Source organism: Eubalaena glacialis, chromosome 15, assembly GCF_028564815.1.
Source record: "Eubalaena glacialis isolate mEubGla1 chromosome 15, mEubGla1.1.hap2.+ XY, whole genome shotgun sequence".
NCBI lineage: Eukaryota > Metazoa > Chordata > Mammalia > Artiodactyla > Balaenidae > Eubalaena > Eubalaena glacialis.
Genome location: NC_083730.1, coordinates 41,351,772 through 41,363,155, shown reverse-complemented (window position 1 = coordinate 41,363,155; position 11,384 = coordinate 41,351,772). Strand labels below are relative to the sequence as shown.

At 53.8% G+C, this 11,384-nt stretch overlaps 1 protein-coding gene across 50 annotated transcripts in view; it reads right to left on the bottom strand.

Moving 5' to 3' along the window:
• Window positions 1–328: 328 nt before the first annotated feature.
• Window positions 329–11,384, bottom strand: part of CELF4 (CUGBP Elav-like family member 4) — a 292,879-nt gene continuing 281,823 nt past the window's right edge. For 37 of the 50 annotated variants that reach the window (XM_061169077.1, XM_061169048.1, XM_061169073.1 and 34 more), the window contains one exon: window positions 8,954–9,081. In XM_061169077.1, coding sequence (XP_061025060.1) covers window positions 8,954–9,081 — 128 coding nt within the window. Of the gene's footprint in view, window positions 356–2,363; window positions 2,418–8,909; window positions 9,082–9,553; window positions 9,633–11,384 lie in introns of those variants that run through there. The other 13 variants (XM_061169030.1, XM_061169031.1, XM_061169033.1 and 10 more) reach the window with 2 other exon arrangements.

The following is an 11,384-nucleotide window of genomic DNA, read 5'->3' as shown; positions in this document are numbered from 1 at the left end:
TGGGCTGGAAAAGCCCCAGGGATCGGGAAGCAGCGGCCCTTCCCAGTTCCCAGCCCTGCAGCCTCCCCACCTTGTCTCAAGTTATTTTGTTTTAAAGTTGCCTTTTTTTTTTTTCTCGTTTTTCTTCATCTTCTTCTTCTTTATGTCATATATATTTTTCCCCCAAACACGTGCCCTCTGAACTCCATAGACGCTATACTTTCCTTGAAGAAATGTGACAGTCACAGAGAGTGTCTGGAGTCTTCAGCTTGATTGATATTGGCTGATATGTCAAAGGTGTCATCCAACAGTTCTCATTTATAAATATATATAGAGAGAGGTTTGTTTTTTAATGTAGCCCGTTCAGCATCCTGCCCTAAAATGAAGAAAATCAGGGCTGATTAAGCCAAGAGAGGAAACACAAAATGCATCCAAACACCAAAAGGAACCTGCCTCGGGGGTTAGGGCGGGAGCTCTGGGGGACAGCGGGAGAGGGGGAAGAGACCAGTATGAGAATTAGTCATGATCATGATACATTAAAAAAGAAATCGACTCTTCTATTCAGAGTAAGAAACCACTGGGAGGTCTAGTGGTGATGGTTGTAGCTGAGGTTTGGTTGTTGGGAGAGGGTTTTTGATTTGGGTTCCTTTAGAGTTCTGGATTGGGGGACGGCTAGATCTAATGGAAGAATTTGGGACTGTGGGATATGAATTCATCATTAAACTGATCTCTAAGGGATCTAGCCCAGATACAATATGTATACAGAAGCCTAGCAAACAAGATAGCAAAAATCTAGCAGCCCGGCCCACTCCCCCCAAGATCCGTGACATGCATTTTGCAGAATTCTTGCCCAGTTTCCAAGCCAACCACCTCTTTCCCAAGGTCACTATTTGCGAGGCTATGTATATATATGTATATCTGGATATATGTGTAGAATATATTCACCTGCACATATGTGGATATACATGGATATGTGTGTATGTATATGCATAGATACACACATACACACACACACACACATAATATTTTTCTCATACATGCCAGGGAATTTAGAGGAAATTCAGCACTTCGAGGAAGTGGATGGGGAGAACCTAAAAGAAGTTAGAACGGATTTAATCATCAAAGTTAAATTAACTCAGACAATTCTTGATTTTGTTTTGAATGGTGGCTTTTTGGTGTTTTGTTTTGCATTTCAAGGAAAAAAAAATCATGATCCGACTAGAATCAGAAGGAAAATGCTTAATCATTGTGAATTAACAAATGAGACTCGTCTCCATTCTAGCAAGCAGCTTCCACTTATACATGGGGGTGACTGGTTACATCAAGAGAGTTAGAACTGCAAAGCCCCCAGTTGAGGGGACAACGTCATGCGTATATCAATCCATGCTGGCAGGTTTTTCACACTGTTGATTCAACAAACAGCAAACCGTACACAGCAATCTAAACAATTACAACACCAAATAAAATAATAATAAAATTAAAAAACACTTGTCAAGGACCCTTTTTCAGTTGTAAACAAAAAGGTGCATTTTGCTTTTGTCAGTACTGTTTTTTCCAAACCAACCAAAAAGCCCTCCCAACTCCCAGGCCCCCACCTCCCTCCCCACATTTAATTTAGCAGAAGTGGCTACAATACAAACCTTACAATTGCTACCGGGCTCTCTCTCAGAGGCCCCGGGCTTTGAACTCTAGTTTTTTGGTTTAGAATTTTTTTTTTTTATTATTCTGTTACTGTAGAGATTTTGTTTTTGTTTTTTTCTTTTTGTTTTTCCTTTTGAAGTGAGATTTAAAATAGCCTAACTGGAAAAAGACCAGACCTAGGAAAGTGTCAATTGAAAAAGGCCCCCAAATTTCTAGAAAAAAATAAAATCACAATATTTTCAAGTGCAAGTAAATCAACCACGCATAGATACTTTTAAGATGTTTTCCTCATTTTTAAGAAAAAAAAATAATGGTTTGCACAGTTAAATGATCCCATGTCCGATAATTCGGGAATTCATCTTTATTTTTACTATTTTTTTGTTCTTTTGTTTTTTTTTCTCTATGTGACATCTAGAGAAGCATAAAAAACGCTGAACAAGAAAAACCAAACAACAGAAAGTAAAACCACTGCAAGCACCAAGAACGAAACGAAAATGAGCACAGCAAAAAAGATTGTGGCAGCACAAAAGTCAAGAAAATGCACGTGTGATCATGACTGGCCAATCATCAACTGATACAACATCCAAGAAAAACGCTCCAATCACAGCACCTCCACGAAACTTGACGGCAATTGTCATGCAACCGATTCTTAGCCTTGTTACATGACGCCATCATGTCACACTGTGAACTTTGAGTTGATTTGAACTTACGGATGGGGGACTGTTTTCTCCACTCTCATGTGATTACGTGAACTTTATTCCTAGCTCAGCGCGAGACTGTGGTGGATTTGACTGGCCCTGGTTGGGCTGTTGGAATTTGATTGAATGACAAAAGAAGAAAAGATTTATATATATATTTATATATGTAGAGAGAGAGAGAAAGAGAGAGAGGACAAGAGAGTGTGGGCAAGGGGGGAGGAGGAGGAGGGGCGGGTTGGGTCGGGGAGTGTGGGGGGTGGGACAGGGAGAGTCGGGTTGAGGGTGAAGAAGGGCAAGGAAGAAGTTAAAACAAAATTAAAAGGAAAAATATTTATACAGCACCAGACCACAGCATCAATCTAAAAGCTCTAATGAGAGAACAGCAGTCAAATCATAAGAGAACTGAAAAAAACTCAAAGGATGGAGGAAGCCGGCAGACAAACAACATGGGCACGTCAACACACACACACTCACGCACACGCACACGCACACACGGTTGTTTGTGCAGACACATGATACACCGTGAACAGTAGCAGAACCTCACACAGGGCCACTAAGGGCATCCATCATGCGCTGGGAAGAGGAGGGAGGGTGTAGGCAGTTTGGTGAGGGGGCCAGAAAAAAATAAAACAGCCCCTCAAACCACCTTGGCCGGCAAGCAGATCAGGGAGCACACTCCCTGCCTCTGACCACCCTTGATTCTTTCTCTCTCCCCCAGGTGCCGAGCTCTCCTCGCCTCCCCAGCCCTCTGTGGCTTCAGCCTGCGGACCAGCAGGGGGAGCCTGACAGGGTGGCCCCGATTTGCCGGGTGGGTCAGAGGCTGATTAAGGCGACTGCTGTAGCCGTGGGGTCCATCCACAAAACACCCTGCTGCCCAGTACAGTCCACGCAGACAGCAACTCAGCCCTCCCGCCCTGTCCTGTCCCGCCGTGGCCGCCATCCCCAGAGAAGGGCATCTCCACTAAAAGAGCACCCACTGCATGAGGTCGTGAGCCTCTCCCCGTCCACTCTGCCTCAACCCTCTTTCCTCAGAACCTTCAGAAAATGAACACTTGTAGTTCTGAGATTTAGAGTAAATCACATCAACGCTCTCAGAATTCTACAGACACATCCTGGCACAACTGATTTTATTTCATGATCGCCTTACTCTCTGCTTTGCTCTCAAGGTGGCCCATGTGGCCAAAGCAAGGCTGCTTCCTGGCACGTGAAGCCTTTAGACGGCTCTGCAGCTCTGACCCAGGAAATGGCCACGTGGAAGACCGGGGTGCCCTGCAGGGCTGGTCATACGCCAACAGGAGACTCCACTGGAGAGGGGCGGGCTATGGCCCTGTTTCACCAGTCTCTGCTGCTGTCACTTGTGCCCTGCTGCCCTCCCCCACTCCACCTCCCCCTTCTCCATTCCTTCATACTCTATACCCCTCCACATACAGCTTTCTAGACTGACCCATCTCACAAGCCCCGACCTGCCTTCTTCACTGATGGAGCCCTAACTGGTGGAGGCTGAGCTCCCGTCTCTGTCAAGCATCATCCAATTATTCCGTTTTGAGTTGTCTTGAGCACGCTTCACCATTTGGGGTCCTCTGCCCCCACCCAGGGCGCTGGGGGCCCCCAGCCCTACGCCCTCCTCACGGTTACCCCTGAGCTCACTTCCCAGTCCCTGCTCCCCTGCAGCACCCGGGTCTGTGCACCAGGCTTGCAGAGTCTGCAGGGGTTTCCGATGCACCGGGCTTCTACACGCAGCGGCTTCCACTCTCAGCTTTGTGTTTTCCTTCAGGGAGTGTGGAAGGGAAGCCTGAGATCATGACATGTCACTGTGGATAAGATGCAAAACAGCTGAGAGGTGACTATTTTAAGCCTGAACCCCGCCTCCAGCTCTACCTTCTCAGAAGAGCCCCCCGCCCCTCTTCCTCCACAGAGCCCTGCCCTGCCTGCCCGTCCTGCTCTTCCCACAGCAGATCTCCCTCACCAAGACCAGGGCCCACCAAGGCCCGCCTGCATCTCCAGCCCCTCCAGAAAGAAAGCCCTTAGACCCACCACCCAGGAGAGTCAACTGGCGGGCTCTTGGGGTGGGCAAGAGGCCTAAGAACTGAGGAGGGGGGAATTCCCCGGCGGTCCAGTGGTTAGGACTGTGCCCTCACTGCCGAGGGCCCGGCTTCAATCCCTGGCGGGGGAACTAAGATCCCGAAAGCCTCACGGCGCGGAGGGCAGCGCCGTCAGGTGTCAGCCACGGCAACCCAGGGACACCTGCACCCAGTCCTGGGACGCCCGCTCCTCCCCACTCCACTGTGCTCCTTTGCCGGCTGCCAGCTTTCCTCCAGCCACCCTTCAGTGCCTGGCACTGCCCAGTGCTGGGGATTCAAGCCTGAATATCACACAGCCCCTCCCCAAATCTCCATCTAGGGAACCTTCTCGTGCACACTCATCTCTCACACACACTTGGCCCCCAGCACACACTCTCTTAAACTCGCTCAGCCGCTAAGGAGGCTCCCTGGGGTTCTACCCATGCACTGCTGGCCACTTTCCTCATTAGGGAGCAGTGGCACCTCTGCCTGCACAGTGCCCGGCCACCCTCTGGAAGAGCCTCTCTGAGCACAGCCCTGGAGGTGGCAGCAGAGTCACTGACCGGCGCAGGGGAGCTTGAATCAGGACTGGGAAGCCCCACCTCATGACCTGGGTGAGGAAATTCTGGTCAAGCTGAGCCAATTCAGATGCCAGGTCCTAAACACAGCTGGCCTCTAGCCAGAGAAGGCCCAGGCCCAAAGCCACAGCCCAGCACTGGGCAGGTCTGACCCGAAGCACTCGTGCCTGCAACGTTCAGAGCAGACGCTGTGCAGAAGCACACTCAGAACCAAAGCCCAGGGGCCAGAAGAAACGGGGCTCCCAGGGGTCAGACACGCCACTCAGCGGGCTCTCCCTCCAAAGAGCCGGACGCCTGCGCGCCCGCCCTCAGCTTGGGCCCAGAGGTGGAACAAGGGACTTGGGTGTGTGCCTGGACCTGGCCACGTTCGTGTTTCTGCCCACTTTCCCTGCCTTTGTTTCCTTCCTCTTAGTTTCCCCGTAAAGATTTCTGGGAGAAACTCCCATCTTAGCGCAAGATGAGGGGCAGGGGCAGCAATGAAGCCAGGAAGCCACACTCCCATCCATCAGGGTGCGCAGACCCCACCCTACCCAGGCCTCATTTTCTAGAACCAAAGCCCAACCACACGCCCCCTCCCCACGGCTGCCCTGCCAGGGGCCCTGTCCTCCCCCAGAACCCCCTCACTCCAGTTCTGACCTGGCCACCTATTTGCCTTCTGTCTTTACCACTGGCCCTGAGACCGCCCTCCCCGTGCCTCTTCACACCTAACTATGGCCCCTGCTCAGGCTAGCCCCGCCCTTCTGAGCAACTAGGACTCATCATCTGTAAACATCCTTTGCTCGCCTCTAAAATCATGCAGTTTTTAAGTTGCTTTTGCGTGCTGCTTCCTCCCTCCCTTACTGGCAGCAGCCACCGCCCACTACACTCCCCGAGCCCGGCCCTATGGCACCTGCCTTCTGTTACAGCCTCTAACAGTCTTGGGTTGGGAACCTGAATGCACCGTTTGTTAAAATCCTGTGAATGGAGCTGAAAGGTCAACTTTACTGTAGGAGCTACGCGAGCTCACAGTTTTTTAGAAGACTGCCTAGTGCAGGGCTAGTCAGATGGCTGACTCCAGAGAAATGAGATGTCCTGATGTGTCCCCTCTGATATTCAGGACACTCTGGGGTAGGAGGGGTGGGGTGAAGACAGCAGAGTGGGGTTTATCCTTCTCCTTACTTGAAGGGGTTAAGAGCTCAGCCTCTGGAAGTAACCACCCCCCCCTTCAAACCATGACTCTACTGCTCAGTAGCTGATTAGCAAGTGACTTAATCTGTCTGTGTTCCATCTGTAAAATGGGAATAATAACACTACCTACCTTATAGGCAGCTACAAGTATACAGTTATGTCTTAGAGTTGTCACCTACAAGAACTGTCTCTTGCGTGGTAAGCGCAGTGTGAAAGTCTGTGGTTCTCATCTTTCTAGCCTTTGTATTCCCTGGTGGTTCTCATCTTTCTGGCCTTTGTAGTCCCTGGTGGAAGAACCACTCTGCTTTTTTAGCCACCCCTCTCAAGCCCCCACCCCAATCATGACTGCTAACTGGTTCTACCCTGAGGGCCACTTCTTACCTTCTGTCCCAAACCACAAGTCTGCCGTCCTCACTCCTTCATCTGGGAATTTCTCTGACCTAGATGTTCTCTCCTTTCTTGGGGTTTTAGTTGCATCAAGGTCTAGGAGGCTAAGACAGGCTGTTTTTGGGGGGAGCCACAAAACACACCCACAGGGGCCCCTCAGAATCTCAGGGCATGACACTGGAGCATGCCGCCTCCTTAAAAGTCCTCTGATGGCTCCAATGCCTGGGTTTCATCACTGAAGAAATGGAAGCCCAAGAGGGGAAGCACCTTGACCCAGGTCATGCCTTAGTGGCAGAGCTAAGCCTGTTTAAGAAAAAGTGCTCCATGTCACGAAAGGGCTGCTTTCACTGCACCGTCCCTCCCCTCCTGTGGAAATGCACCCATTGGCTGCCTGCCACCGTGTCTGTGTGAGCACAGAGCTGGAAGCTCCACGCGGGCAGCACGGTGACCATGCCTCTCGGCATCCTGGCACTGAGCCAGCATCTGGCACAGGAAAGTGCCCACGCTCTGAATGAACATGTGCATGTGCATTTCACACAGACCAAAGACGGACAGGAGCAGGAACTGAGGAAGCATGAGAGGTGGACGCTGCTACCTTCGCGGCGAGTAGAGGCTCAAGCACCCTCTTCGAGAGAAGGTGAGTGTGGCTGTTCCTGGGTGGATGAAGGGGGTCCTGCTGGTAGCGGTGGGATTTGAGAGGAGACTGGGAAGCTGGAGACCTCCCTCCCAAACTCCAGACTCTGACCCTCCACTCGGATGTGTAACTGTCACGTGCCTCACCCTTCTCCCAACCCCTCTCCATCTCAGACCACGACAACTCTGCTCTTCCAGTTACTCGGGCCAAAAGCCAAGCGTCATCCTTGACGCCTCTTTCTCTCACATCCCCTCTAATTCCTTACAAACAGCACCAACTCCCTCACACCACATCGACTGCTGTCGCCCTGGACTGAGCGGTCCCGGCGCTAGACCTCTGCTTTGGGCCCTACGGTCTATCAACACGGCAGCCAGCGAGCCTCCTGAAATGCAAGTTAATCACCTCACTCTTCTGTGCAGAGCTCTCCAATGGCTCCCCCGCAGCCCCCCATTTCCGAGGAGAGGCCAAAGTCCATGCAATGGCTTGTGGGTCCTACACGAGGTGGCCCTCCTCACCTCTGGGATCTCCTTTTCCACTACACCCCACCGTGCTCGCTTTCCTCCAGTCACCTTGGCCTCCTGCTGGTCCTTGAACACACCACATTGCCCACACCTTGGAGCCTGTACACTGGCTGTTCCCTCAGCGCGAGGACCGAGGGAACAGCCAAACCCTGGCGTGGCTCCCTGCTGCCCCTTCTTCAAATCTTTGCTCAAATGTCACTTCCTCAACAAGGCCTACCCTGACTACCTGATTTAACTGTAACCAAAAATTTTGACACACTATATAATTTACTCTTTGATCCTATGTCCTTGTTTGTTGTCTGCCTCCCCTGCTAAGGACAAGGATTCTGATTAGTCTTACTCATGCTGAGTACCTAACAGTACCTGGCACACAGTACTGCTGAAGCAGCAGAGGCCTGGGCAGCCTGGCCCTGAACTGTGAACGAGCTGGGACGGCAGGAGCGCACCTCAATGGGAGAAACCAGGCTGGGGGTGGACTTTTGATGGCCAGGCACATCTCCTCCCTCCCCCCTTCCCCAGGAAGCTGCTTCACCCAGGGGAGCACGTGGCCTGGAAGAGGAGTGGCCGACTGTGCCTTCAGCTGTAAGGCAGGACCCAGACAGAGAAGGGAAAGGTGACACCTGCCCACTCATCATGGCCTCTGTAAAGAGGGCAGGGTAAGTGGCCCCAGTCCCATACCATCACCCTCCTCAGCTTCTGTCCCATCCTGTTTTGTTTTTTGGTAAAGTTCCCTTTGAAAAGTCCTGTCCCTCCTCTCCAGACTGAGCTGCGGGGAACTGAAGGGGTGAAGGGGTCAAGTGTCTAAAAGCCACCAGCCCTTCAGGCAAGAGAGCTGGGGCGGGGAGAGCCAGGGAGTCTGGGAGAAGGTCCCAGCACAGGCCTACAGCTAGCTCCCCACAGGGGCTACTCCTCCCCCAAACTCTCCCAGCCCTGAGCTTGCCATCTGCTCACCCCAGGGTTTTCTGGCAAACAAAATTGCCGGTGTAGACCTTCTCAGACCGGTTCCCTCACTCCTGCTCCTCTTGGCTCTGCGGCAGGGGGATGGTCATACCCATTTCTGACGGGGTGACCACAGCTCTGCGCCTGCCCCCTAGGCACCGGGCAAGGAGCAGGTCGAGCCGGGCGCAGCGGGTCCAAGGCACAGCGAGGCTCCGTCCGGCACACAGAGGCCAGGGGAGGCGGCGGGTCTGTCCGGTATCAACCTCCCCAACCCCCGTCCCCGCGCCCCGGCCGACCCCGGTTACCTGTGCGAGTCCTGGTCTCCCCCGGGGGACGCTCCCGCCTGCACTCAGTACGGGCGATTGGCGTCTTTGGGCCGCTTCAGCTGCACCTTGAGCCTCTTCATGCCGATCTGGAAGCCGTTCATGGCCTGGATGGCGGTCTGCGCGCTGGCCGGGTTGTCGAAGCTCACGAAGCCTGGCGAGACACGAGGGACGAGGGCCTGGGTTTCCACGGGGCCGCCCCGGCCGGGAGGGGGCGGGTGCGGAGAAGGTCCGTGGGGGCCGAGGATGGGGCGGGGCGGGGCGGGGCGGGGCGGGGCGGGCGGCGGTGTCTCCCCGCTCCCGCCGCGCCTCCGGGCGGGGGCGGGGCTCAAGGCTCCTCCCCCTCGGGGCCCGGCCCCCGTCCCGGCCTAGTGCCCCCCACAGCCCGCGTGCTTGCGGCCCCTCCCGCGGCGGGCGCTGCCGAGGCTCCCGGCTCCCCGACCCGCGCGGCCCCGGGCCGGGCCGCCCCCGCTCCACCTCGGCTCTGGGCGGCGCCGCTGTCCCGCGCGCCCTCTCCCCCAGGCGGGGCGCCCGCGGCGCGGCGGGGCTCGGAGAGGCGCCCGCCCCCCACCCGCGCCGGCCCCGGCACCTCAGCCCCTGCCTGCGGTGGGAGAGGGCGGACACACCTGCGGGTGGAGGAGTTTATTGGACACTGTCCTCCCTGACAGGAGGGGGCCTGGCAGCGGGAGGGCACGGGGTGCCGGCCTAGGGAGAGAGAGGAGTGCGAGGGGAGGGAGGGGAGGCGCCACGGAGCGAACTTCGCCGCCGCCAATTCCGGCCGCCCCCCTCGCGAGCGCCGCCCGGCCGCGGGGCAGGTCAGAGGCAGGGTCCCCGCCGCCCCTCCTCCCGCTCAGTCCCTGCCGAGGCTGCCCCCAGCCAGGCTCCCGGTGGCCACCGGGGCCAGTCCACACCGGCTCACATTAACCCGCCACCTCGCTTCCAGGAGCCGTCTGCACCATCCTTTTATTTAGTAAAACTCCACCCTGGGAGCAGGGGCTCTTGCCCCGGACTAAGCACGCGCCCACTGATGTGTCCCCTGTGAATCCCTCGTAACACTAATAATGGTATAACAATAATAGTACAAATTGACCCTATTAGCGAAAGTTAGCTGAGCGCCTTCTCCGTGTACTACAGACTGCAGACGTGCTTTTCACGTGTTCACTCCTCCCAACATCCCAGGACAGGCTATAGAACCATCCATGGCTCCCAGTCACCTTCTGAAACAAGCAGTTCCCACGTGGGAATGGATTAGGTTCCCAAAGCTGATTTAGAAGTCACCTTTTTGTACTTCGAATGCATCTCCTTATAGACTACACTACATCAGCATTTCCCAAAAATGGCCCTAAAAGGTGCTCCCTGAGAAAGGGCCTTCGGTGGTCAAGCAAGTTTACAGCCAGGCCCCTCTGGGACAGTTCATGGCACATTAACAAATAAAAACATCCCTCTCCCACCCCAACTTCTCTCTTCTTTATGGCTTTGTTTAACCTAGTATTTCCTGGAATTTATTTGACTTTAGAGGCCTTTTCTCCTGTAAAACGGACTTAGATCCTGCAAAATATATGAAACTAAGCTTGGCGAAGTTCCCAGGCCATCCTGCAAATGCGCTTCATTTGGGGTGCTCGTCTCCAAATGGCCATTAGATATATAAGGGAGAGGTGTACAGACTCCGTTGAAGTAGAAAGCTGCTTTCTTGGTTGTCTGTGGTACCTTGGGCCTGCCTGTGACCCCTCCCTTACTCTCCCCGTGTGGTGGCCCTTTTACCTCCGCCCCAGACACTGCCTCCACAAGCCTCTTTTCTCTTTCTCCTTCCTGCATTTGTGTGCATTTTCTCTTGAGGCCATGCGTCATCAAAGATGGGGAGGGGTGTGTGTACACGCATGTGAGTGTACTCAGGAGTGCCAGCATGTGAGCTCGGATGAGATTGGTCAGAGATGGGCCCAGGGCAACATAACCAGCATCTACGTATTATGTATTAATCTATGTGCGAAAACACATAGGAAAGATTTCTGATTATCCGTAGTTGGAAATCAATGTGAGTCATCTTTCCACCTCCCCCTCTCATGCCCTCCTGGCCCATCCCTTCCCCACCAACTTCTCTGACTGATGACTAAATCAAGCTGTCAGCAGAGCAGTTTTCAAATGTGTGAATGGTGCATCTGTTATACTGCTCTCCCCCAGATTAAAGAGGGTGGGCAAACTAAAAGCCTCTCTTCCTCCTGGGACAAGATAGCCGAACTGTGGGTGACAGTTCCCCCCACAAAAGAACAAATACGAGCAAAGTGGGGAAGAGATGGGAGACAGATAAAATCGGCTGGAGATGCTGTCTAGGGTGGAGGCGTAAAGGGAGAGAGAGGGTCCTGGAGGAGGGAAGAAGCCCAGCCTTCGGATTGAGTTTCTGGAAGCCTGAGGGTTGGGAAGGATTCCGGGCTCAAGGAACTTTTCTTCCTGAACTAGTTT